Source organism: Chiroxiphia lanceolata, chromosome 1 (genome assembly GCF_009829145.1).
Source record: "Chiroxiphia lanceolata isolate bChiLan1 chromosome 1, bChiLan1.pri, whole genome shotgun sequence".
NCBI lineage: Eukaryota > Metazoa > Chordata > Aves > Passeriformes > Pipridae > Chiroxiphia > Chiroxiphia lanceolata.
In genome coordinates this window covers 1,411,046-1,438,933 of record NC_045637.1, presented here as the reverse complement: position 1 = coordinate 1,438,933, position 27,888 = coordinate 1,411,046, and the positions used below count along the sequence as shown (strand labels likewise).

At 48.1% G+C, this 27,888-nt stretch overlaps 1 protein-coding gene across 2 annotated transcripts; it reads right to left on the bottom strand.

The window, feature by feature from the left end:
• Positions 1-593: 593 nt before the first annotated feature.
• Positions 594-27,539, bottom strand: LOC116789419. 2 transcript variants are annotated; one of them, XM_032693237.1, is made up of 12 exons: positions 27,471-27,539; positions 23,837-23,864; positions 22,008-22,020; positions 18,903-19,978; positions 14,056-14,179; positions 9,622-9,693; positions 6,389-6,493; positions 5,247-5,337; positions 5,045-5,151; positions 3,686-3,928; positions 1,907-2,101; positions 594-695 (listed from the first exon to the last, which is right to left on the bottom strand). In XM_032693237.1, exons 4-12 carry the CDS (start codon positions 19,976-19,978, stop codon positions 657-659), a joined length of 2,052 nt encoding a protein of 683 aa, XP_032549128.1. In that variant the 5' UTR covers positions 22,008-22,020; positions 23,837-23,864; positions 27,471-27,539; the 3' UTR covers positions 594-656. The 2 variants fall into 2 exon arrangements, with proteins under 2 accessions (XP_032549128.1, XP_032549137.1); XM_032693246.1 differs by lacking the exon at positions 6,389-6,493.
• Between the last annotated feature and the right edge of the window lie 349 nt (positions 27,540-27,888).

Sequence of the window (27,888 nt, the reverse complement as noted above, 5' to 3'; positions counted from 1 at the left end):
CTCCAGGAATTAAGGATGCTCGCAGTTCCACGGATTATGGACATTCCTGGCTCCAGGGATTCAGGACACTGGACATCCCCAGCTCCAGGGATTTGGGACATTCCCAGCTCCAGGGATTTGGGACATTCCTGGGTCCAGGGATATGGGACACTGGAAATTCCTGAGACACAGCCAGGAATGTCACCTGTCCTCTCCCACCCTCGGGAATGTCACCTTTCCACAGCTCCAGCGACCTGGGCACGGAATCACTGGGAAAAGAGGGATGAAATCCATCCCAAACCACCAATTCCAGGATGTTTCTCGCTGATCCATCCCGGTTTTCTTTTTTTGTAGGGACTGCTGGGGGTCTCTCCCTTGGGAAAGGGGAGTTGGAAGCACCTTTGGCACCCCCAGACCTTCATTCCCAAAATTTCGGTCCTCCCGTATCCCAAGGTCTTTCCCAAAGGGAACGAGGAAATCATGGAATGCTTTGGGTTGGAAAGGACCTGGAAGCTGCTCAAGTTCCAACCTCCTTCCGCTAGTCCAGGTTGCTCCAATATCCCAAAATTTCCCATGGAATCCCGCTGGAGACGGGAATAAACCCCCATTCCATGTGCACTTCCAACCTTCAGCTTTATTATTCCCGTTTCAGAGGGAAAAAGATCCCAGTTTTCCATCTAAATCTTGTTGAAGGCAGCGATGTCCACGCTCTGCACCTGGAATGAGAGCAGAACCCTCCGGGTAATTCCAGGCATTCCCAAGAAAACATATCCCAGTCTAAACCCTATCTCTTTTATCCTGCTCCGACGAGTCCTCCAGGTAATTCCAGGTGTTCCCAAGAAAACACATCCCGGTTTTCAAACCTTCCTTCTCTTGTCCCGCTCCGACAAGTCCTCCAGGTAATTCCAGGTGTTCCCAAGAAAACACATCCCAGTTTTCAAACCCTCCCTCTCTTATCCCACTCTGACAAATCCTCCAGGTAATTCCAGGTGTTCCCAAAAAACACATCCCAGTTTTCAAACCCTCCCCCTCTTATCCTGCTCCGACGAGTCCTCCAGGTAATTCCAGGCATTCCCAAGAAAACACATCCCGGTTTCCAAACCCTCCCTCTCTTATCCCACTCTGATGAGTCCTCCAGGTAATTCCAGGTGTTCCCAAGAAAACACATCCCGGTTTTTAAACTCTCCCTCTCTTATCCCGCTCTGATGAGCCCTCCAGGTAATTCCAGGCCTTCCCAAGAAAACCCATCCTGGTTTTCAAACCCTCCCTCTCTTATCCCGCTCTGACAAGTCCTCCAGGTAATTCCAGGTGTTCCCAAAAAAACACATCCCAGTTTTCAAACCCTCCCCCTCTTATCCTGCTCCGACGAGTCCTCCAGGTAATTCCAGGCATTCCCAAGAAAACACATCCCGGTTTTTAAACTCTCCCTCTCTTATCCCACTCTGATGAGCCCTCCAGGTAATTCCAGGCATTCCCAAGAAAACACATCTGGTTTTCAAACCCTCCCTCTCTTATCCTGCTCTGACAAATCCTCCAGGTAATTCCAGGTGTTCCCAAAAAACACATCCCAGTTTTCAAACCCTCCCCCTCTTATCCTGCTCCGATGAGTCCTCCAGGTAATTCCAGGTATTCCCAAGAAAACATATCCTGGTCCAAACCCTCCCTCTTATCCCGCTCTGACGACTCCTCCAGGTAATTCCAAGCATTCCCAAGAAAACACATCCCAGTTTTCAAACCCTCCCTCTCTTATCCCACTCTGATGAGTCCCCCAAGTAATTCCTGGCATTCCCAAGAAAACACATCCCGTTTTTTAAACTCTCCCTCTCTTATCCCGCTCCGACAAGTCCTCCAGGTAATTCCAGGCATTCCCAAGAAAACACATCCCGGTTTTCAAACCCTCCCTCCCTTCTCCCAATCCCAGACTTACGTAATCCTCGAACTTGGTGATCTCCTCCTCCAGGATGTCCGTTCCCACTTTTTCGTCCTCCACCACGCACTGGATCTGCAGTTTCCTGATTCCGTATCCCACCGGGACGAGCTTGGAAGCTCCCCAGAGCAGCCCATCCATGCGGATGGAACGGACACATTCCTCCAGCTTGGCCATGTCCGTCTCGTCGTCCCACTGGGAAAAGAGGCGGGAAAAAGCGGGAAGTTCAAGTGTTTTCCCGGGATTCGGCAGCGATCCTCTTTTTCCTTGATTTCCTCCCCTTTTTCCGTAGGATCTTCCCTTTTTCCTTTACACCAGGACACCTCTTGGGATCATCCAGGTGATCCAGAGAGCCCTTTCCCGGCTGGTTTCACCGGAGCTTGGGAAAGGGAAGGATCCGGGGAGAGCTGGGAGCAGCTTCCGGTGTCCAAAGGGGCTCCCGGAGAGCCGGAGAGGGAGTGGGGATAAGGGATGGAGGGACGGGACACAGGGAATGGATTCCCACTGCCAGAGGGTTAGATGGGATATTGGGAAGGAATGGGATATTGGAAGGAATGGGATATTGGGAAGGAATGGGATATTGGGAGGGAATGGGATATTGGAAGGAATGGGATATTGGGAAGGAATGGGATATTGGGAGGGAATGGGATATTGGGAAGGAATGGGATATTGGGAAAGAATGGGAGATTGGGAAGGAATGGGATATTGGGAAGGAATGGGATATTGGGAGGGAATGGGATATTGGAAGGAATGGGATATTGGGAGGGAATGGGATATTGGGAAGGAATGGGATATTGGGAAAGAATGGGATATTGGGAAGGAATGGGATATTGGGAAGGAGTGGGATATTGGGAGGGAATGGGATATTGGGAAGGAATGGGATATTGGGAAGGAATGGGATACTAGAAGGAATGGGATACTGGAAGGAATGGGATACTGGAAGGAATGGGAGATTGGGAAGGACTGGGATATTGGAACGAATGGGATATTGGGAAGGAATGGGATACTGGGGAGGAATGGGAGATTGGGAAGGAATGGGAGATTGGGAAGGAATGGGAGATTGGGAAGGAATGGGATATTGGGAAGGAATGGGATACTGGGAAGGAATGGGATACTGGGAAAGAATGGGAGATTGGGAAGGAATGGGATATTGGGAAGGAATGGGATATTGGGAAGGAATGGGATACTGGAAGGAATGGGATACTGGAAGGAATGGGAGATTGGGAAGGACTGGGATATTGGAACGAATGGGATATTGGGAAGGAATGGGATACTGGGGAGGAATGGGATATTGGGAAGGAATGGGATATTGGGAAGGAATGGGAGATTGGGAAGGAATGGGATATTGGGAAGCAATGGGATATTGGGAAGCAATTCTCCCCTGAGAGGGTGGTGAGGTACTGGGATGGAATTCCCAGAGAAGCTGTCCTGCCCCATCCCTGGAAGTGTCCAAGGCCAGCTTGGAGCAACCTGGGATAGCGGGAGGTGTCCCTGCCCATGGAAGGTGATGGAATTCCATGATCCTTACGGTCCCTTCCCACCCCAAACCATCCCAGGATTTCACAGTGTGAAGGCGACGCATCCCGGTGGGAACATCCCAGCAGGAACATCCCAGCAGGAACATCCCGGCGGGAACATCCTGGCGGGAACATCCCAGCGGGAACATCCCGCCCGGCTCCAAGGTTTGGAATTCCGCTGGTCCTCCCAGCGTTCCTCTCGGAGGATGAAGGGAGAAGATTCCCAACCTCGCTCCGGAGCTCCCAAATTCCCATCGCTCACCGGCTTCACATCCAGGAGGATGGAGGACTTGGCGACGATTCCCGGTTTCTTGGCCTTCTTTTCCGCGTACTGCCGGAGCCGCTCTTCCCGAACTTTGGCGGCTTCCCGGTCTTCCTCTTCGTCGTCGCTCCCGAAAAGGTCGATGTCGTCGTCCTCCTCCTCATCCTCCTCGGCCGCCGCCGGCTCCGGTTTCTTGGCCGGGAGCTCCACTTTTTTGGAGGGAACGCTGAAAGGTTCCACTTTCTGTGGAGGGGGAGGGAAAAGGGGAGATGGGGAAGGGGAAAAGGGAGAAGGGGAAGGGAAAAAAAGGGGAGAAGATTCAAGGAAAAAGGGGAGAAGGGGAAGGGAAGAAAAGGGGAGAAGGGGAAAGGGGGAGAAGGTGAAGGGAAAGGGAGAAAATTAAAGGGAAAAGGGGAGAAGGTGAAGGAAAAAGGGGAGAAGGGGAAGGAAAAAGGGGAGAAGATTGAAGGGAAAAGGGGAAAAGGGGAAGGGAAGAAAAGGGGAGAAGGGGAAAGGGGGAGAAGGTGAAGGGAAAGGGAGAAAATTAAAGGGAAAAGGGGGAAGGGGAAGGGAAGAGGGGAGAAGGGGAAGGAAAAAGGGGGAGAAGGGGAAGGGAAAAGGGGGAGAAGGGGAAGGGAAAAGGGAGAAAATTGAAGGGAAAAGGGGAAAAGGGGAAGGGAAGAAAAGGGGAGAAGGGGAAAGGGGGAGAAGGTGAAGGGAAAGGGAGAAAATTAAAGGGAAAAGGGGAGAAGGGGAAGGAAAAAGGGGAGAAGGGGAAGGGAAAAGGGGGAGAAGGGGAAGGGAAAAGGGGGAGAAGGGGAAGGGAAGAGGGGGAGAAGGGGAAGGAAAAGGGGGAGAAGGGGAAGGGAAAGGGAAGAAGGGGAAAGGGGAAGGAAAAGGGAAGAAGGGGAAGGAAAAAGGGGAGGAAATTTAGGAAAAAGAGGAGGAGATATTAAGGAAAAAGGGGAGGAGATGAAGGAAAAACGGAACAAGGGGAATGGAAAAGGGGATGAGAGGAAGGAAAAGGGAAGAAGGGGAAGGGAAAAGGGAAAAAGAAGGGAAAAAGGAAAAAGAAGGGAAAAGGGAAGAAGGGGAAGGAAAAAGGGAACAAGGGGAAGGAAAAAGGGAACGAGGGGAAGGAAAAGGGAAGAAGGGGAAGGAAAACAGGAACAAGGTGAACTTGGAGTCAGAGCAGAGCAGCCCAAAAGCCCGGGAATGGCAATGGGAATGCTCAAGCCCCACCCGGTGGGATTTGAGGGGGGAGAACGGGATCCAAACCGGGATATTTGACCACCCGGACCATTGATCCCTCCGGAGTTCTATTCCCGGAGGGAATCCCGCCGCGTTCCCGAGGCTCACCTGGGTGGGAGGGACGGGCGAGGGCTGGTGCGAGCCGGAGGAGGATTTTTCCAGGGCGTTCAGGCGGCTCTCCAGCTTGAAGATGGCCATCTGCAGGTCGGAGACCACTGGGAAAAGGAGGGAAAAAACCCGGGAAAAGCCACTCAAATTTTCCCGGATCCGGGCGGGATTCCGAGGCGGGACGAGGATTTTCCCCACTCACCGCTGCGGAGGTTTTGGTTTTCCACTTCCAGGTGGGAAATCCGGGCCAGGAGCTCGTTCTGGTCGCCGGCGGCTCCGGAGGCGCTGCCGCTCTGGAAGGAGGAGGAAAAGCGGGATGAGGCGGAGCCGGTTCCGCCCCTTTTCCCGAAAATTCCACGCGGCAAAGCCCAGGGGGGAGGAGGGAACTGAAGAGCTTGAAGTAAAAAACGTGGATATTTTCCCCTCAAAGGGTTTTTATAAAATCGGGATAGGGAATAAAGGGGCTCCAGGACGGGATAAATCCCGAGGGATTCCAGCCGGCACTAAGGATAACGTGGCTTTTCCCGCTCTTTTGCCATGGAAAACAAGGAAAACTGATCCCAAATTTCACACCAAACCCCCTTAAAAATCTTGGAATCTCTCGGTCTCCTTCCTCTCCCAACAAACCCAGTCACTGGGAAAGGCGGGAAGAGATCCCAGGATTTCTACATTCCCACATTCCCGGCCCAGCTTTTCATTCCGAACAATTTAAACCCCACGAATCCCGAGGGAATAATGTGATCCCGAGGATTCCAATGGATTTTTTTGGGAGGCAATGAAGAGCTTTTTGTTTTGTTTTATTAAGGAGGTTCCTCATCCAGCGATTCCGAGGAGCAAAGGGAAGGAAAACAACGGGAGAGTTTCGTTTCCAAGGGAATTGAAAGGGGGGGAATAATTTATCCCGCACGGAATTCCAAGGAGATCTCACTTGGGATGGAGAGAGGGGAGAAGAGGAAGAATATGAGGAGCAGGGAAAGGAAAAAGCAGGGCCTGGATCCCAGAAATCCGGGAACGGTTTGGGGTTGGAAGGGACCGGAAAGATGATCCCATTCCCATGGAAAATGAAAACTTCCACCATTCCAGGCTGCTCCAGACACTTCCAGGGATGGGGCCGGAGATTCCTGGAGCGGGAAGGTCTCCAGGGAGATCCTTCTCCAGAAATTCCACCTTTTCCAGCCTCAGGAATTCCGGTGCGAATCCCCGGCCGGGGAGATCTCAAATCCCGGGATCTCAGCTCCAGGATTATCCCAGAAGGGAGGCGGGAGAGGCGGATCCATCCCCAGGGAATGGGAAGGAGCCTCCTCATCCCAACCGGATCCTGTCCCGTTCCCTTGGAAAACTTACGGAGGAGCGTCCCGGCTGCTTCCGGGCACGGCCACAGGGAACGTCCCGGCTCCGAGCAGGAGGAGCAGGAGTAGGAGCAGGAGGAGGAGGAGGAGGAGTCTTCTGCTGCAGGGAGCGGAAAAGTTTGGGAAGAGGGGAAAAGTTTGGGAAGGCGGGGAAAGTTGGGTAAAGTTTGGGAAGACGGGAAAGGTTTGGGAGGAGGGAAAAGTTTGAGAAGATGGGAAAGGTTTGGGAGAAGTTTGGGAAGACAGGAAAGGTGTGGGAGGAGGGAAAGGTTTGGGAAGAGGGAAAAGCTTGGGAAGGTGGGAAAAGTTTGGGAAGGCGGGAAAAGTTTGGGAAGATGGGAGAAGTTGGGAAAAGTTTGGGAAGACAGGAAAAGTGTGGGAAGAAGGAAAAGCTTGGGAAGATGGGAAAAGTTGGGAAAAGTTTGGGAAGACAGGGAAAAGGGAACAATGTGGGAAGATGGGAAAAGTGTAGGAAGAGGGGAAAGGTTTGGGAAGATGGGAAAGGTTTGGGAAGAGGGAAAAGTTTGGGAAGATGGGAAAAGTTGGGAAAAGTTTGGGAAGATGGGAAAGGTTTGGGGAGAGGGAAAAAGTGTAGGAAGGCGGGAAAGGTTTGGGAAGACAGGAAAGGTTTGGGAAGAGGGGAGAAGTTGGAAAAAGTTTGGGAGGATGGGAAAAGTTTGGGAAGAAGGAAAAGTTTGGGAAGGCAGGAAAGGTTTGGGAAGAAGGGAAAAGTCTGGCAAGATGGGAAAGGTTTGGGAAGATGGGAAAAGGTTGGGAAGGCGGGAAAAGTGTGGGAAGATGGGAAAGGTTTGGGAAGAGGGGAAAAGTATGGGAAGATGGGAAAAGTCAGGAAAAGTTTGGGATGATGGGAAAAGTGTGGGAAGAGGGGAAAAGTTTGGGAAGAAGAAAAAGCTTGGGAAGGTGGGAAAAGTTTGGGAAGACAGACGGGAAAAGTTTGGGAAGAAGGGAAAAGTCTGGGAAGGTGGGAAAGGTTTGGGAAGAAAGAAAGGTTTGGGAAAAGTTTGGGAAGACGGGAAAAGTGCGGGAAGAAGGAAAAGTTTGGGAAGATGGGAAAAGTTGGGAAAAGTTTGGAAAGATGGGAAAAGTTTGGGAAGGCGGGAAAAGTTTGGGAAGACAGGAAAGGTTTGGGAAGGCAGGAAAAGTTTGGGAAAAGTTTGGAAAGGTTTAGGAAGAAGGAAAGGTTTGGGAAAAGTTGGGGAAGACGGGAGAAGTTTGGGAAGAGGGGAAAGGTTTGGGAAGGCAGGAAAAGTTTGGGAAGAAGGAAAGGTTTGGGAAAAGTTTGGAAAGAGGGGAAAAGTTTGGGAAGGCACAAAAAGTTTGGGAAGACAGACGGGAAAAGTTTGGGAAGAGGGGAAAGGTTTGGGAAGACAGGAAAGGTTTGGGAAGGCAGGAAAAGTTTGGGAAAAGTTTGGAAAGGTTTAGGAAGAAGGAAAGGTTTGGGAAAAGTTGGGGAAGACAGGAAAAGTTTGGGAAGAGGGGAAAGGTTTGGGAAGGCAGGAAAAGTTTGGGAAGAAGGAAAGGTTTGGGAAAAGTTTGGAAAGAGGGGAAAAGTTTGGGAAGGCACAAAAAGTTTGGGAAGACAGACGGGAAAAGTTTGGGAAGAGGGGAAAGGTTTGGGAAGACAGGAAATGTTTGGGAAGATGGGAAAAATGTGGGAAAAGTTTGGGAAGATGGGAAAAGTCTGGGAAGGCAGGAAAGGTTTGGGAAAAGTTTGGGAAGGTGGGAGAAGTTTGGGAAGGCAGGAAAAGGGTTTCCCCACTCGGAGGCAGCTCAAGGGCGGGAAAGATCCACATGCAGGGAAAAGTCTTGGAAAAGTCTTGGAGCAGGGGGGATGTGGAGCACCCGGAGCACAAACATTCCTCCAGGAATTCCAGAGGCTTCTCTTGGATCTGAACTAAAGGAGCAGCTCCGGGATGGAACAAATCCCGAGGGATTCCAGCTGGCACCGAGGATAAAGTCGCTTTTCCCGCCCTTGGATCCCCAAAATGCCACGGAAAACATGGAAAACTCGACCCCAAATTTCACACCAAGTCCCTTAAAAAAATCTTGGAATGCTCTGGAATCTCTTGGAGCCTTGTGGGAAGCTCCTGCAGCACTCAGGGATCATCCCTGGGGCACCAGGGATAAAAATCATGGAATGGCAAAGGTGGGAAAAGCCTCTGGAGTCCATCCCAGTGTTCCCCAATCCCTGTCCCCTGGTGCCACATCCACGTCCCAAATCCTGGGATCCATCCCAAATCCTGGGATCCATCCCAAATCCTGGGATCCATCCCAAATCCTGGGATCCGCAGGGATCCACGATCCCACCGGGAATGGCGGTGACTCCACACTCGGGCTGGGGTGAAAATTCCAGGAAGGAATTTTCCCAATATTCCACCAGAACCTCCCCTGGAACACCACTTTTTAATTCCATATTTTGGCTTCCTCTTGGAAAAATAGGGAATTTTCAGAGTGTTGTCCCTGCTCAGCACAAAATCACATTCCTGAGGGAATTCCTGAGCTCCCACTGGATGCTCCAAACTCAGGACTGAGCAGCCAAGCTGAATTCCCTGGAAAACCCCATTCCTTTAAACAGTCCCGAAAAACTGGAAGGGAAACAGGGAAGAGAAGGTGGATCCCAAAAAAACCCACATTCCAGCACTTCCCTACTCAGCCAAGACCTGTGGGAACATCCCAGCAGGACAAAAAAAAAGGTGGGAAAAGCCCAAGTCGAGGAATTTTCACCCAAATCCAGGGATTTTTTTACCCCTCTAACACCACTTTTTAATCTGATATTTTGGCTTCCTCTTGGAAAAATTGGGAATTTTCACAGTGTTGTCCCTACTCAGCATAAAAACACCTTTCCAAAGGAATTCCTGGGCTCCCACGGGAAGCTCCAGCAGCCAAACCCAATTCCCTGGAAAACCCCATTCCTTTTAACAGCCCCTGGAAACAGGGAAGAGAAGGTGGATCCCAAAAAAACCACATTCCAGCACTTCCCTACTCAGCCAAGACCTGTGGGAACATCCCAGCAGGAAACAAAAAAAAGGCGGGAAAAGCCCAACTTGAGGAATTTCCCGCCAAATTCCAGCGGTTTGGAAGCACGAGATGGGCCGGAGCGACGCCGGTGTCGCTCCCCCTTGCTCTTCCCTGCCTTCCCAAGGAGCCAGGGAAGGTGTGGGGAGCCAGAATTCCAGGAAAAAGCGGGAAGCAGGGAGGGTTACTCACCCCTTCCAGGGATTTCTGGATATTCTCCCTGGCTCTGGCGATGTCCCGCAGGATCGTGCTGGCTCCGTTCTCCTGCAGACAGCGGGGAAAGAACCCACAGTTTCCTTGGAAAACTCATCCAAAAAAAAACTTGGAAAAGCGAGGAAAAGGACGGGAGAATCAAGGGGGGGAAGCGGGAATCGTCCCGGCCGCGATCCCAGCGGGATTTGCCGCCCGGAGTGGGTGGGAACCCCCGCAAGGATCAGCCTGGAAAAGGGGTTTGGAATTGCCCTGGAAGGTTGGGAAAGGTGCCAGAGGGTTGGAAGGACTCCAGGATTCCTTAAAAATCCAGCCCCAGCTGGATTTTTCCATAAAAATTTCCATAAAAATTTTTCCCCAGCTCTTTTCCATAAAAATCTCTGTATCCAGGCAGGAAGTGACAGCCCTGATTCCAAGTCTTGTATCCAGCACATCGGGAATTTTTTCCCTCTGCTCCTGCCTGGAAACCTTGGAAAGCTGCCAGAGGGTTGGAAATGACTCCAGAATTCCTTAAAAAGGGTTGGAGTGCCTCCAGGATTCCTTAAAAATCCAGCCCCAGGCAGCTCTTTTGGAATATTCCCTGTACTCAGGAAGTGACAACTGTGATTCCAGCCTCGTATCCAGATCCAAAATTCCAGCACACAAGGAATTTTTTTCCCTCTGCTCCTGCCTGGAAACCTTGAGAAGCTGCCAAAGGGTTGGAATAACTCCAGAATTCCTTAAAAATCCAGCCCCAGGCAGCTCTTTTCCATTAAATTCCCTGTATCCAGGCAGGAAGTGACAGCCCTGATTCCAACCTCATATCCAGACCCAAAATTCCAGCACACAAGGAATTTTTTCCCTGTCTTCCTGCCTGGAAGGTTGGAGTGACTCCAGGATTCCTTAAAAATCCAGCCCCAGGCAGTTCTTTTCCATAGGATTCCCAGAGTTCAGGCAGGAAATTCTTTTGGAATATTCCTTGGGTCCAGGAAGTGACAGCCCTGACTCCAAGTCCCAAAATTCCAGCACACAAGGAATTTTTTTCCCTCTGCTCCTGCCTGGAAATCTTGGAAAGCTGCCAGAGGGTTGGAAATGACTCCAGGATTCCTTAAAAAAGGTTGGAGTGACTCCAGGATTCCTTAAAAATCCAGCCCCAGGCAGCTCTTTTCCATAAAATTCCCTGTACTCAGGTCTTGTATCCAGACCCAAAATTCCAGCACACAAGGAATTTTTTTTTTCCCTGTTTTCCTGCTGCCAGAACTTTCCCTGGATTTAAAGATCCCCTTCCCAGAAATTCCCTGCTCCATTCACTCCTTGCCTCTTCCCAAAATTCTGACCTCCCAGGCCCGACCTGAGCCGGGAAAACTCCTCCCAAGCCCCGAATCCCGGGATAAGGAGGCAAAGAAAAGAGGGATAAGCCTGGATACATCCCAGTGGGAAGCACTTGGGAAGGTTTTAAGGAGGGTGGGGATATTTTTCCATGGGGAAAAGGGCTGGGAAACTGCTGCAGGACCTCCAGGAATCCTTCAAATCCCAGGGAAAACTCCTTCCCTGGGAACTTTGGAATAGTTGAACTCTTCCAAGAGGTTTTTCCATCCCTAAAAATCGACTCCCAGGACTCATCCAGAGCTTCCCAGTTTTTATTATTCCTGTCTCCAGTGCCAGCAGGAATAGCCAAAACCAAAATCCCTGTCAATCCATGGGGAAAAAAACCTTTGGAATTGTGTGGGAAAAAATCCCTGGAAAAACATCCCTGTCGCTCCAAGGAAGGCAAAAAGCTTCCTGAAAAATCCTTGGAAAAAGGCATTGGACACTCCCCATCCCAAGGCACGAGCGGGAAGGGGGCAGGAAAGCTCAGGAGCTTCCCAAAGGAATAATTTTGGGATAACATTTCAGCTGGATTTGCTTCCCATCCCCCAAAAACTCACCGGTTCCGTCCCGGGATTTTCCACGGGAACACCCGGAATATTCCCGGGAAATATGAAGGCAGGGATAAAAATCCTGGGGTTTTTGGGAGCCCTCCAACTTGAGGTCATGGAATATCCTTTGGGATATCCCAAGGGAAAGTTTTGCTGCTCCCAAGGGGAAGCAACCCGGGGTTTTCCCTGGAAAAAGGGGGGACAGGGAAACTCTTCCAGTGGAGAGAATTTGGGGATTTGGGGGTTTAAGGTTGAAAATGGGATCCCAAAAATCCTGGATCTGAGCCCTGGCACGGCCTGGGAAAATCAGGGATAGAGGACAACACAGGGAAAAATCCCTGGAAAAAAATCCCTGGCATTACAGGGAAAAATTCCCTATGGAAAAATCCCTGGCACTGTATGGAAAAATCCCTGTCAATCCATGGGAAAAATGTTTGCACTCCAGGGAAAAATCCCTGGGAAAAAATCTCCTGGCACTGCATGGAAAAATCCCTGGAAAAAAAATCCCCTGGCACTACAGGGAAAAACTCCCTAAGGAAAAATATCCCTGGAAAAAAAATCCCTGGCACCCCAGGGAAAAACTCTCTATGGAAAAAAAAATCCCTGGCACTACGTGGGAAAATTCCTTGAAAAAATCCCTGGCACTGCATGGAAAAATCCTTGGAAAAAATCCCTGACACCACGTGGGAAAAATCCCTGGCACTCCATGGGAAAAACCCTTGGCATTACGTGGGAAAAATCCCTGAAAAAAATCCCTATCACTCCATGAAAAATCCCTGTCATTCCATGGAAAAAATCTTTGTCATTCCATGGGAAAAATCCCTGGAAAAAAAACCCTGGCACTCCAGGGGAAAATTCCTGTCACTCCATGGGAAAAACCTGTGGCACTACAGGGGAAAATCCCCGGAAAAAAAATCCCTGGCACTCCATGGAAAAACCCCTGGCACTATGTGGGAAAATCCCTGGGAAAAAAATCTCTACAGGGAAAAATCCCTGGAAAGAAATCCCTGGCACTCCATGGAAAAATCCCTGGAAAAAAATCCCTGGCACTCCATGGGAAAAACCTGTGGCACTATATGGGAAAAATCCCTGGAAAAAAATCTTTGGCACTACAGGGAAAAACTCTCTATGGAAAAAATCCCTAGCACTACATGGAAAAATCCCTGGCACTATGTGGGAAAAATCCCTGGAAAAAATCCCTGTCACTGCATGGAAAAAATCCTTGGAAAAAATCCCTGACACCATGTGGGAAAAATCCCTGGCACTCCACGGGAAAAACCTTTGGTATTATGTGGGAAAAATCCCTGGAAAAAAATCCCTGGCACTACAGGGAAAAACTCTCCATGGAAAAAAATCCCTGGCACTACATGGAAGAATTCCTGTCACTCCATGGGAAAAATCCCTGGAAAAAATCTCTGGCACTATGTGGGAAAATCCCTGGAAAAAAATCCCTGGCACTACTTGGAGAAATCCCTGGCACTGTGGGGGAAAAATCCCTGGAAAAAAAATCCCTGGCGCTACAGGTAAAAAACTCCCTGGCAAAATTAAGGATACAGGCCACCTGACCTCCTAATTCCCTGGGATCAAATCCTTCAGGATCCATAAAAATCATGGAATTAAAAAAGCCCAACCAAAAAAGAAGAGACCGAGCAGGTCGTCCTCGGGGATCGGTTCGGGAATCACCGGGAAAACTCGGGAACAAAACAGCCCCAGGAAGGCAATTCCCCCCTCCCACCTCCCCCCAGATCCCCGTGGGGATTCCCGAGGCTGGGAATTCCTGAGGCTGGGAATTACCTGGGAGCGGGTGGAGGCTCCGCGGGGGCCGTTGAGGTGCTCGGAGACAGGGAAAAATCCCTGGGAAAAAATCCCTGGCACTGCAGGGGAAAAGCCCTGGGAAAACATCTCTGGCACTGCATGGAAAAATCGCTGGCACTACAGGGAAAATTCCTGTCACTCCAAGGGAAAAATCTTTGGCACTACAGGGAAAAATCCCTGGAAAAAAATCCCTGGCCCCCCATGAAAAAATCCCTGGAAAAAATCATCTGGCACTACAGGAAAAGCTCCCTAAAAAAAAAATCCCTGGAAAAAAATCCCCTGGCACTACAGGGAAAATCTCCCTATAGAAAAAAATCCTTGGAAAAAAATCCCTGGCACTACAGGGAAAAATCCCTGGAAAAAAACATCTGGCACTACAGGGAAAAACTCCCTATAGAAAAAATCCCTGGCACTATGTGGCAAAAACCCCTATGGAAAAATCCCTGGCAAAATTAAGGATACAGGCCACGTGACCTCCCAGTTCCCTGGGAACAAATCCTTCTGAATCCATAAAAATCATGGAATTAAAAAAATCCCCCCAACTAATAAAAGAGACCAAATGGGTTTTAACTGAAGGTTGGCTCAGGAATCACCAGGAAAACTCGGAACAAAACAGCCCCAGGAAGGCAATTCCCCCCTCCCACCTCCCCCCAGATCCCCGTGGGGATTCCCGAGGCTGGGAATTCCCGAGGTTGGGAATTACCTGGGAGCGGGTGGAGGCTCCGCGGGGGCCGTTGAGGCGCTCGTAGAACCTGCGCTCGGCGTCGTCGTATTTGTGCTTGTCCAGCCAGACCTTGTCGTGCAGGAAATGATCCAGAGCCATTTTCCTGGGAAAAACAGCCGCCCACAGGTGAGGGAAAGAGCTTGGAAAGACGGGAAGGGGGAATGTTTGTGCCGGAAAAGGGTTGATCGGCTTCGTTAATGAATTAATGCTCTTAATTAACGAACCGGCTGCCTGAGCTGGGCATGGGCGGGATAAGCTGATCCCGACCTTATTCCATAAAAAAAACCCTGCTGGGATTTGAGGGGGAGTGCCAGGGGAGGGGGGGGGAATGGGAAAGGAATGGAGACATGGAATTGTGGGATGGTTTGGAGACGTGGAATTGTGGGATGGTTTGGGATTAATTAATGAACCACCTGCCTGAGCTGGGCATGGGTGGGATAAGCTGATCCCAACCTTATTCCATAAAAACCCCGATGGGATTTGAGGGAGTGTCAGGAGAGGAGAAGGAGAATGAGAAAGGAATGGAGACATGGAATTGTGGAATAGTTTGGAGATGTGGAATTGTGGGATGGTTTGGGATTAATGAACCACCTGTCTGAGCTGGGTATGGGTGGGATAAGCTGATCCCGACCTTATTCCATAAAAAACCCCACCAGGATTTGAGGATGAGCTGCTGGCTCAGGGAAGGGGATGAGAAAGGAATGGAGACATGGAATTGTGGAAAAGTTTGGAGATGTGGAATTGTGGAATGGTTTGGGATTAATGAACCACCTGCCTGAGCTGGGCACAGTCGGGATAAGCTGATCCCGACCTTATTCCATAAAAACCCCGATGGGATTTGAGGGGGAGTGTCAGGGGAGAGGAAGGGAATGGAAAAGGAATGGAGACATGGAATTGTGGGATGGTTTGGAGACGTGGAATTGTGGGATGGTTTGGGATTAATTAATGAACCACCTGCCTGAGCTGGGCATGGGTGGGATAAATTGATCCCGACCTTATTCCATAAAAAAACCCCACTGGGATTTGAGGGGGAGTTGCTGGCTCAGGGAAGGGGAATGGGAAAGGAATGGAGACATGGAATTGTGGGATGGTTTGGGATTAATGAACCACCTGCCTGAGCTGGGCATGGGCGGGATAAGCTGATCCCGACCTTATTCCATAAAAACCCCGATGGGATTTGAGGGAGTGCCAGGGGAGGGGAGGGGAATGGGAAAGGAATGGAGACATGGAATTGTGGGATGGTTTGGAGACGTGGAATTGTGGGACGGTTTGGGATTAATGAACCACCTGCCTGAGCTGGGCATGGGTGGGATAAGCTGATCCCGACCTTATTCCATAAAAAACCCCACCAGGATTTGAGGATGAGCTGCTGGCTCAGGGAAGGGGATGAGAAAGGAATGGAGACATGGAATTGTGGAAAAGTTTGGAGATGTGGAATTGTGGAATGGTTTGGGATTAATGAACCACCTGCCTGAGCTGGGCATGGCCGGGATAAGTTGATCCCGACCTTATTCCATAAAAAACCCTGCTGGGATTTGAAGGTGAACACCAGGGGAGGGGAGGGGAATGAGAAAGGAATGGAGACATGGAATTGTGGGATGGAAATGTGGAATTTGGGGTGGAAAGGGCTGGAAAGCTGTTGTGGTTCCAACTCCGTTTTCCAGAGGGAAGGATGTGCTGGGATCAATCCAAGCTGGACTCGGACACTTCCAGGGATGGAAAATCCGTGGTTTCTCTGCGGGTAATTGGGATAATCAGCAGGAAAACTTGGAAGGGAGAGATCTGGAATTACGTGGGAAAATCCCTGGCACTACAGGGAAAAATCCTTCTAATAGATGGAAAAATCCCTGGTAATTACATGGAAAAAATCCCTGTGGAAAAATCCCCGGCACTACAGGGAAAAAAATTCCTGGCACTACATGGGAAAATCATGGAAAAATCCCTGGCTCTACATGGAAAAAACCCCTGTTCCTCCATGGAAAATTCCTGGTCACTACATGGTAAAAATTCCTGGAAAAAAATCTCTGGCACTACATGGAAAATCCTGGTAACTACATGGAAAAAATCTCCATGGAAAAATCCCTGGCACCACAAGGGAAAAATCCTTGTCAATACATGGAAAAATCCCTGGCACCACATGGAAAAATCATGGAAAAAATCCCTGGCACTACATCGAAAAATCCCTGTTCCTCCATGGAAAAATCCTGGTCACTCCATGGAAAAAATCTCCATGGAAAAATCCCTGTTCCTCCATGGAAAAACCCTGGTCACTACATGGAAAAAATCTCCATGGAAAAATCCCTGGCACTACATGGAAAAATCCTTGACAATTCATGGAAAAATCATGGAAAAATCCCTGGCACTACATGGGAAAATTATGGAAAAATCCCTGGCACTCCATGGAAAAAATCCCTGTTCCTACATGGGAAAAATCCCTGGCACTACATGGAAAAATCCTTGGAACTACACAGAAAAATTATGGAAAAATCTTTGGCACTACATGAAAAAATTATGGAAAAATCCCTGGCACCACACGGAAAAATCATGGGAAAAAATCCCTGGCACTACATGGGAAAATTATGGAAAAATCCCTGGCACTCCATGGAAAAATCATGGAAAAAAATCCCTGTCACTCCATGAAAAAATCCCTGTTCCTACATGGGAAAAATCCCTGGCACTGCATGGAAAAATCATGGAAAAGTCCTTGGAATGACACAGAAAAATTATGGAAAAATCTCTGGCACTACATGGAAAAATTATGGAAAAATCCCTGGCACCACATGGAAAAATCATGGGAAAAAATCCCTGGCACTACATGGGAAAATTATGGAAAAATCCCTGGCACTCCATGGAAAAATCATGGAAAAAAATCCCTGTCACTCCATGAAAAAATCCCTGTTCCTACATGGGAAAAATCCCTGGCACTACATGGAAAAATCATGGAAAAAAATCCCTGGCACTACATGGAGAAAAATCCCTATGGAAAAATCCCTGGCACTTCTTGGGAAAAATCCCTGGTGCTCCATGGAAAAATATCCCTGTGGAAAAATCAATGTCGCTCCCTGGAAAAATCCCTGGCACTCCATGGGAAAACCAGGATAAAAGAACCCCCGATCCTGCTGTGAAACGGTGGAATTTTTAAGGAGCAGCTTCCAAAGGATTCAGCTGAAGGGAAATGGGAAAAGAGGAGAAGAGGAGGTGGCCGGAATTCCAGCCGGGAACAGGGACAGGAGGCGGAAAACAGGGATGGAGCAGCGCAAGGAAAACGCGCCTGGATCAGGTCCCGCCACGGCCTCATCCCAAATCCCACAGTTTTCCAAGAAAACGCTGCCAGGGACGGCGAGAGACGATTTCCTTGGAAAACCATCCCCTTCCCATCTCATCCATCCGCCGGGAAGAGGCGAAATTCCAGGAGCAGCTGGAATTCCAGCCGGGATCGTCCCCAGCAAATCCCAACCCCAGACAAACTTATCCCGCGGATTCGATGGTGACACCCGGATACTTTTCCCACATATCCCAAAAATCGCTGGGAACCGTTCGAGGGAAAATTATCCCGGGAAAAAGGGGGAAAGGTGGGACCTCTAAATTCCATCTGGGATAAACCCATGGATAGAAAGACCCTAAAATTTACGACGTATCCCAAAAATCAAAGTGTTGGGAATAAAGGATTGATGCTCCAAGAGCTTTTTTTTTTCCCAGGAATATCAGGTTCTACCTCAGCTCCGAGCACCATTCCAAAAATTCCAAAAATTCCCGGGATCGTAACAACTTTTTTCCTCAATAAACCAAAGCACGGCACAATATTCCCGGAAAAATCATTCCCGAAATTGTGTCCCTGCCCTTCAAGCTGGAAAATGGGAATGACGCTCAGTTTTTCATGGAATGAGAGCATGGAAAGGATCCCAGAGCATTCCATAAATTCCCAGGAATGTAACAAACTTTTCCCTCCAAAAACCAGCACACAGCACAATATTCCCAGAAATATCATTCCCTAAATGATTCTTCAAGCTGGATCATGGGAATGACGCTCAGTTTTTCATGGAATGAGAGCATGAAAAGGATTCCAGAGCATTCCATAAATTCCTGGGAATGCAACAACCTTTTCCCTCAATAAACCAAAGCACGGCACAATATTCCTAAAAATATCATTCCCAAAATTGTGTCCCTGTTTTTCAAGCTGGATCATAGGAATGACGCTCAGTTTGACATGGAATGAGAGGATGGAAAGGATCCCAGGAAATTCCAAACATTCCCTGGAATGTCACAACCTTGTCCCTCAATAAACCAAAGCACGGCACAATATTCCCAGAGGAATCATTCCCGAAATTGTGTCCCTGTTTTTCAAGCTGGATCATAGGAATGACGCTCAGTTTGACATGGAATGAGAGGATGGAAAAGATCCCAGGGAATTCCAAAAATTCCTGGGAATGCAACAACCTTTTCCCTCCAAAACCCAAAGCACGGCACAATATTCCCAGAGGAATCATTCCCTAAATTGTGTCCCTGTCACCTCCAAACCTTTGGGAATGACGCTCAGTTTTTCATGGAATGAGGGGATGGAAAGGAGGAAGGTCCTGTATCCATGGCAAAAAAAAGAAAGGGAACACCAAGCTCAATTCCCAAATTCTGGCTCCACGCAAATCCAACCTTTATCCACCAGAATCCATCAGGAGCAGGGGGAATTCCCGCCGGGAATTCCCACCGGCAGCACTTCCAATCCACCCAGTTCTTCTCCACGTGCAAAAAATTCCTTCCGGGGCTCCTCAATCCCGGAATTTTTTGCGCCTTCCCCCCCTCCCCACCCCACGAATGGAAACTTTTCCTACTTCGTTCCCGGAGCCGGGACGGGCGGATTTTCCAGAGGTGATTCCCGAATCCCTGAGGCTCTGGAAGCTTCCAGGGCGAAGAACCGGGATTCGGCTCTGTCGTAGGACGACTTGTGGAGCCACCCGGCTTCGCTGTCCCGGTGCAGGAAAAAACAGGCGGGAATATCCTCGGGAACGCCGGGAATCGCCGGCTCGGCGCCGCTTCCCGGCCGATTCCCGGCTTTCCGGTTCTTCTCCGGGATTTTCTCCGGGATGTTCCCGGAAAACATCCTCTCGTAGAAGTTCTTCTCGGCGGCGTCGTAGCGGGGCTTTTCCAGCCACACTTCCGACGCCAGCGCTTCCCGGTTGGAAAACTGCGGTTTGCCGTTCACCGGCGGCCGCTCTTCCGAGCCCGCAAAACCGGGAACGCCGGAATCGGGAATAACCGGAGCCAGGCCGGGCGTGGCCGGAGTGGGAAGGGCGGTGCCGTAACCTTCGTCCGGCGTTCCCAGCCCGGAATTCCGGGACGGGACGGTCAAGACGTCGGGAGGAAGGAAAAACTGGGATTTCTCCATGAATTTTCCCTCGGCTTTGTCGAAGTCCGGCTTGTTGAGCCAAACCCCTCGGACAACGTGGTGACAGGCGGCCAGATTCCCGTGGGAGCAGATTCCCTTGGGAACATCCGGGCTGGATTTGGCCTCGGGAGCCGGCGGGAATTCCTCCGGGATTCGTCGAGTCTCCGGCGCTTCCCCGCTCCAAGAATCCACGAGTTTTTCCCGGTAGACGTTCTCGGCCCGGTCGTACAAGGGCTTGTCGAACCACACGCGCTCGGCTGACATTCCCAGCAGGAATTCCAGCTTGGAATCGCCGCTTTTGGCCTTGGGGGAGCGTTTCCTTTTCCGCTGCTTTTTGCCATTCCGGGATTTCTTGAGGTCTCCCTTGAGCTCCCCGTCCGCGGATTCCTCGGGGCAGAGCCCGTTGATTTGGGAGCCGTCGGGATCCGGAGCCGCCGTCACCGCTTCCCGCTCGGATTCCTCGGATTTGTGCTTTTCCGGCCAAACTTTGTCTCCCGGGCAGGGATTTTTCCGTGTCCTCATCTTCCCCAAAAAAATAAAAATAAACCGGGAAGAGCATGGAAAGAACAAGCACAACAAATGTAGCGGCAGCAACGGGAAAAGCGGGAAGTTTTATCCGTTAAAATTCCTCGGGGGGAAAAAAAAAACACCGAAACATGGGATTCATTTTTCCCTCTTTTTTTGGCCTAAATGGGAATTCCGAGGAAGGCCAAACCACCTCCTCCCTGAAATACTCCGAATATTCTTCCCGGGATTTAAAACTCCAAATTTCCCATTGCCATAAAAAAGAAAACCCCACCGGGATTTTGTTGAAATCCTCGGGAATTCCACGAGATTATCCCAAGTTTTAAGGGATCGGCTCGTTAGTTATTCCCAACAAAGTCCAATTTGGGGAAAACCGAGCCCAAAATTGATCCCAAAACTCCCGATTTTGGGGAGTTTTCCGAGGTCGTTTCTCGCCCTCGGTCGGATTTTCCCAGGAAAAGGCGGCTGCTGAAAAACCGGGATTTCAGTCGGGATTCAAAATCCCAAATATTGGTAAATTCGAGCAGGCCAAGAGTTGGGAATTTGGAGCTTAACGCCCTAATTAATTCTTCCGTTAATTATTCCAACAACTTTGAAATAGAAATTAATATAAATCTATTCCTTTAATGTCGAAATAAATAGAAAATATTTTTAATTATGATTTTGCACAAGACCCTTAAAATCTAAATTATTAATACAACATAGCAGTTCTATTAACACAAAATGAAATTATATTGGTAAAATATTAATAGCAAATTTTACTAAAATAATAACCACAAATAAAAAAAATCAAAATATTAATATTAATATAAAGCAACATTGCTAGAAACAGAAAATAAAATGAAATTAAAATATTGTGAAAATATTAATAGCAAATATTACTAAAATAATAACCACAAATGAAAATAAATCAAAATATTAATATTAATATAAAGTAACATTTTATAGAGATAGAAAATAAAAATTAATTTCCTATTTCCAGCTGATTTTCCAGCCAAAAAAAACCCCTAAAATTTGGGATTTAACACATTTTTAAATTATTTATTTCTTAATTAGAGGTCATTTTGCACAACCCAAACCCTAAGATAGAAATTAATATTGAAATAAATAGAAGATATTTCTAATTATAATAATTACAATAATAATAATTATAATAATAATTATTATTATAACATAACATTTCTAGAAATAAAAAATAAAAATTAATTTCTTATTTCCAGCTGATTTTCCAGCCAAAAAAACCCCTAAAATTTGGGATTTAACACATTTTTAAATTATTTAATCTACTTTTTAGAGGTCATTTTGTACAATCCTCACCAAAAATATAAATTATTATTGAAATAAATAGAAAATATTTTTAATTACAACAATAATAATTATAATATAAAAAAACATTTCTAGAAATAAAAAATAAAAATTCATTTCTTATTTTCAGTTCATTTTTCCACCCCAAAAAAACCCCTGAAATTTGGGATTTAACACATCAATTTTTTGGAAATTAAAGTCACTTTGCTCCAGTTTTTCAGCAGCCCTGGAATTGCAGCCCCTCGGGATGAATCCCTGAGGAATTCCCCGGAAATTCCCTCCAAAGAGCTGAAATAATTGGGAAAAAAAAAACCCCAAAACCACCTTTAAAAATTCCTTAATTCCAGGAAAAAAAAACCCTTTAAAATTCCTTAATCCCAAGAAAAAAAACCCTTTAAAATTCCTTAATTCCAATAAAAAAGACCCTTTAAAATTCCTTAATTCCAATAAAAAAGACCCTTTAAAATTCCTTAATTCCAAGAAAAAAAGACCCTTTAAAATTCCTTAATTCCAAGAAAAAAAACCCTTTAAAATTCCTTAATTCCAAGAAAAAAAGACCCTTTAAAATTCCTTAATCCCCCCAAAAAACCCCTTTAAAATTCCTTAATTCCAAGAAAATTCCATGAAAATTCCCCAATATTTCATCCCATAAATATCCCCCCGGCGCCGACATTCCCGGATTTTCCGGGATCCCGAAAAAAGCCAAACGGAGGGTACTTACTTTGTCTTAATTCCTAGGAAAGCGTTAAAAAAACAGGGAGAACATCAGAGAAAATTCCCAATTTTTTTTTTTTTAGGGAATCACCAGGACCGACAAGAACCAAATTAACTAATAATTATAATTAATAATTAATACAGTCGTTAATTAACACGATTAATTCGACGCAGAGCTCGGGAGCTTCCCAGAATTCCCGGGAAGTCAGGAACAAACATCACAAAACCCGTTTTTCCACCCAGAATTCCACCCAAAAAGCAGATTTTTAAGGAATGAGAAGTTTAAAACCAAGGAAAAATCAGAAATAATAAAGTCATTTCTATTCCACATCCACCGGTTTTCCCAAAATAATCCAGGAAAAAGGGATTTGAACCACCCAAACCAGTACTTTTCCACGTTTTTCCACCCAGAATTCCACCCAAAAAGCAGATTTTTAAGGAATGAAAAGCTTAGAAATGAGGAAAAATCGGGAAAAATCGAGTCATTTCTATTCCATGCCCATCGGTTTTCCCAAAATAATCCGGGAAAAAGGGATTTGAACCACACAAACCAGCACTTTTCCAGGTTTTTCCCACCCAAAATTCCAACCCAAAAGGGAAACCAAAAGAATTCCAAAGAAATCCCGACAAAACCTTCGACCTCTTTGTGTCCAAGAGTTTTTGTTCATCCCAAAGCGGCTCTTCCGCAGGTTCATTCCCGAAAATCGGCTCTTTTCCAGCTCCCACTGGTTTAATTCCCGAAAATTCCCTAAAATCGGCTCTTTTCCAGGTCCTGCTGCTTTAATTCCCTAAAATTCCCTAAAATTCCCGGAAATCAGCTCTTTCCCAACTCCTGCTGGTTTCATTCCCTAAAATTCCCAAAAATCCCTAAAATTCCCAAAAATCAGCTCTTTTCCCAACTCCTGCTGGTTTAATTCCCCAAAATTCCCTAGAATTCCCTAAAATCGGCTCTTTTCCAGCTCCTGCTGGTTTAATTCCTGAAAATTCCGAAAATTCCCAAAAATTCCTGAAAATTCCCGAAAATCGGTTCTTTTCCAGCTCCCACTGGTTTAATTCCCGAAAATTCCCTAAAATCGGCTCTTTTCCAGGTCCTGCTGCTTTAATTCCCTAAAATTCCTGAAAATTCCCTAAAATCTCTCTTTCCCAACTCCTGCTGGTTTAATTCCCGAAAATTCCCCAAAATTCCCCAAAATTCCCTAAAATCAGCTCTTTTCCAGGTCCTGCTGAATTCCCCAAAATTCCCGAAAATTCCCAAAAATTCCCTAAAATTCCTGAAAATTTCCTAATATTCCCAAAATCGGCTCTGTTCCAGCTCCCACTGGTTTAATTCCCTAAAATTCCCCAAAATTCCCCAAAATTGGCTCTTTTCCAGTTCCTACTGGTTTCAGTCCCCAAAATTCCCTAAAATTCCCGAAAATCAGCTCTTTCCCAACTCCTTCTGGTTTAATTCCATAAAATTCCAAAAAATTCCCAAAAATCGGCTCTTTCCCAACTCCTGCTGGTTCAATTCCCAAAAATTCCCCAAAAATCCTGAAAATTCCCGAAAATCGGCTCTTCTCCAGCTCCTGCTGGTTTAATTCCCTAAAATTCCCCAAAATTCCCTGAAATTCCCGAAAATCTGCTCTTTCCCAGCTCAGGACACGAGCGGTTCTTTCACCATTCCCTTGGCAAAGCTCCAGAATTCCAAGGAAAAGGCAATTCCCAACCTTCAAAACTGCTCCTCACTAAGGGGAAAACTCAAGGATTCGGGAATTCCGAGGGAAAGGGAAGGCAGGGAATGTGTCACCTTGGAAAACGGTCGGGAATGAACAGCTCCAGGGGAGGGAAAAATCCTACCTGAAGGTCCGGGAGAAACGGGAAACACCTGGAAAAAAAAAGGGAATGATGGAATCACAAACAATTCCAAACCATCCACATGGATTTCAGGGAATGCCAAGGACGGATTTCAGGGAATGCCGAGGACGGAATTCAGGGAATGCCAAGGACGGAGTTCAGGGAATGCCAAGGACGGATTTCAGGGAATGCCAAGGACGGAGTTCAGGGAATGCCAAGGATGGAGTTCAGAGAATGTCAAGGACGGATTTCAGGGAATGTCAAGGATGGAGTTCAGGGAATGCCAAGGACGGAGTTCAGGGAATGTCAAGGATGGAGTTCAGGGAACGTCAAGGACGGAGTTCAGGGAATGCCAAGGATGGATTTCTGGGAATGCCAAGGACGGAGTTCAGGGAATGCCAAGGACGGAGTTCAGGGAATGCCGAGGATGGAGTTCAGGGAATGCCAAGGACGGAGTTCAGGGAATGCCAAGGATGGAGTTCAGGGAATGTCAAGGACGGATTTCAGGGAATGTCAAGGATGGAGTTCAGGGAATGTCAAGGACGGAGTTCAGAGAATGCTAAGGATGGAGTTCAGGGAATGCCAAGGATGGATTTCAGGGAATGTCAAGGACAGACTTCAGGGAATGCCAAGGATGGAGTTCAGGGAATGCCAAGGATGGAGTTCAGGGAATGCCGAGGATGGATTTCAGGGAATGTCAAGGATGGAATTCAGGGAATGCCGAGGATGGAGTTCAGGGAATGCCGAGGATGGAGTTCAGGGAATGTCAAGGACGGAGTTCAGGGAATGCCGAGGACGGAGTTCAGGGAATGCCAAGGATGGAGTTCAGGGAATGCCAAGGATGGATTTCAGGGAATGTCAAGGACAGAGTTCAGGGAATGCCAAGGATGGAGTTCAGGGAATGCCGAGGATGGAGTTCAGGGAATGCTGAGGATGGATTTCTGGGAATGCCAAGGATGGGCTCAGCAAGTTCAGCCCTGGATTTAATCCCTCATTTCCATGGAAAACAGCAGCAGGCTCTGCCCATTCCCAAAAATAGTTGGGAAAAGGATCCCTCCCTCCTGAGCTCGGAGCCAACAAAAAAAAAAAAACCAGGGAGAGGACAAATCCCACCCAGGTTCTGGAAGTTTGGGAATGGCAGCACATGGAAAGAGGGAGAGGGAAGAGAAGCAGAATTCCAGGAGCTGATTTTTCCAAGGCTCCCAACTCCCAAAAAAACCTTTGGAGAGGCAGCCAAAGGGGGCTGGGATTGGGATGGATCCGGGCCAGGCCACGGAGCAGCTGCAGATTCCCTTTGGAAAGGGAAGGAATCCAAGGAATCAGGAGGGAAGAGAAGATCCTGGAGGCTCCTGGAGGTGTCAGGGAGGGGGAGGATTCCCGAAATTTCCCTCTTTTCCAGGTGGGAATTAACACTGAATTCCCTGGCAATCCAGAGGGGGGGATTTACACGGCAGGAATATTCCCGAAAAAAAGGGAATCTGCTCCCCCAAATTATGGAAATCCACAGAAATTTAGGGAGATTTCCACGCCTTAGACCTGGAAAAGGGGGCTCTTAAATCCTGGGAATGGGAAGGGATTCCAAAGAGAGGGAGATTCCCAAAAAAAAACCCATTCCCTGTGGCTGGAAGAGGGAAAAGGGATCTCCCAGAAAATGAGGGAATTCCCAACATCTTCCTTTTTGGGAAAAGAGGGGAAAAGAGATCCCACAGGGAATGTGGGGAAGGGTTTCCACACCCCCCTTTCCCAGAATTATTAGGGAAAAGGGATTTAAAACATCGGGAAGGGGGATCACCCCAATATTCCCGGGGATTTTGAGTGGGGAAAAGTGATCCCAAAAAACAAGGACATCCCAAATCCCTTCCCTAAGGACTCTGAGAGGAAGGAGAGGATTCCCACAATTCCCTTTCCCAGAATTATTAAGGGAAAAGGAACCTAAAACACTGGGAAGGGGGGTCACTCCAATATTCCCAGGGATTTTAATTAGGGAAAAGTGATCCCAAAAAACAAGGGCATCCCAAATCCTCTCCCTCAGGACTCTGAGAGGAAGGGGAGGGTTCCCACAATTCCCATTCCCAGAATTATTAGGGAAAAAGGGACCTAAAACATTGGGAAGGGGGGTCACCCCAGTATTTTCTGGGATTTTGAGTGGGGAAAAGTGATCCCAAAAAACAAGGGCATCCCAAATCCTCTCCCTTGGGACTTTGGGAGGAAGGGGAAAGATCCCACAATTCTCATTCCCAGAATTAATAGGGAAAAGGGACCTAAAACATTGGGAAGGGGGGTCACCCCAATATTTTCTGGGATTTTGAGTGAGGAAAAGTGATCCCAAAAAACAAGGACATCCCAAATCCTTTCCCTTGGGACTTTGGGAGGAAGGGGAAAGATCCCACAATTCTCATTCCCAGAATTAATGGGAAAAGGGACCTAAAACATTGGGAAGGGGGATCACCTCAGTATTCCCTGGGATTCTGAGTAGGGAAAAGTGATCCCAAAAAACAAGGGCATCCCAAATCCTTTCCCTCGGGACTCTGGGAGGAAGGGGAAGGTTCCCACAATTCCCTTTCCCAGAATTATTAGGGAAAAGGGATCTAAAACATTGGGAAAGGAGGTCACTCCAGTATTCCCGGGGATTTTAAGTACAGAAAAGTGATCCCAAAAAACAAGGACATCCCAAATCCTCTCCCTTGGGACTTTGGGAGGAAGGGGAAAGATCCCACAATTCCCTTTCCCAGAATTATTAAGGGAAAAGGGATTTAAAACATTGGGAAAGGGAGTCACCCCAATATTCCCGGGGATTTTGAGTAGGGAAAAGTGATCCTAAAAAACAAGGGTATCCCAAATCCTCTCCCTCAGGACTCTGGGAGGAAGGGGAAAGATCCCACAATTCTCATTCCCAGAATTAATAGGGAAAAGGGACCTAAAACATTGGAAAAGGGGATCAATCCTGTATTCCTTGGGATTTTGAGTGGGGAAAATAATCCCAAAAAACAAGGGCATCCCAAATCCTTTCCCTCAGGACTCTGGGAGGAAGGAGAGAGCTCCCACAATTCCCTTCCCAGAATTATTAAGGGAAAAGGGATCTAAAACATTGGGAAAAGGGGTCACTCCAGTATTCCTAAGGATTTTGAGTGGGGAAAAGTGATTCCAAAAAACAAGGGCACCTCAAACCCTTTCATTCCGGACTTTGAGTGGAAAGGATTCCCAAAATCCCCTTCCCAGAACTATTGAGGGAAAAAGGGATCTAAAACATTGGGAAAGGGGGTCACCCCAATATTCCCTGGAATTTTGAGTGGGGAAAAGTAATCCCAAAATTCAAGGGCACCTGAAACCCTCTCATTGACGGCTTTGGGGAACTCCCACAACCCCCTTCCCAGAACTATTAAGGGAACAGGGACCTAAAACATTGGGAATGGGAAGGGATCGCCACCTTTCCCTTGGGAATTCTCACACGATAAAGGCCCCCCCCACCCCACCCGGGAGGTGGCAAAGGACGCTCCGGAGAGCCCCGAAAGCGCCATTACGGAGGCTCAGGAAAGGGGACGAAGGATCCCAAGAGCGGGATAAGGATCCCGGGATACGGATTCCCGGGGCTGGGAAAAGGAGAGCGGGGGGGTGGGGGGTGGAAATCGGGACTCACGGGAAGGGCGCGATCCCTGAGGCGCCGCCGCTCCTTTCGGCCGCCGCCGGGGTAAAGGGGGGCCGCGCGCGCCGCGCGGAGGGTTATGGGGGCGGCGCGTACCATGTGGAGGGGGGGAAAAGGGGGTTCAGAGAGGGGAGACAGCGCGCTGAACACATATTTCTGGGATTATCCCACTCCACGTGGAAATGAATATGTGGACTATCCCCGCGGGGCAAGCGGAATGCGCGCAGACCCCCTTCTGGTAGACGGTAGGTTGCGCAGTCCCCCCCCTTCTCTTTGCCGAGTTGGATTCGTCCTCGCGCCGCTGGGGCGCCGGCGGGTTGTACCACTCCGCGGAAAATGGGGGTGCGCCGCCTCGCTTCACCTCACACCCCCCCTACATACACAGACACACACACGGCTTCCCTGCTTCTCC

What these genes read in the sequence shown, in the direction of transcription:
- LOC116789419 (XM_032693237.1), bottom strand. Translation starts at nt 19,978, where the DNA reads ATGAGGACACGGAAAAATCCCTGCCCGGGAGACAAAGTTTGGCCGGAA. An exon ending in AAACCAAAACCTCCGCAGCG is followed by an intron (nt 5,152 to 5,246) that starts GTGAGTGGGGAA and finishes TCCTTTTCCCAG; the next exon opens with TGGTCTCCGACCTGCAGATG. An exon ending in CGCCCGTCCCTCCCACCCAG is followed by an intron (nt 3,929 to 5,044) that starts GTGAGCCTCGGG and finishes CCCCCTCCACAG; the next exon opens with AAAGTGGAACCTTTCAGCGT.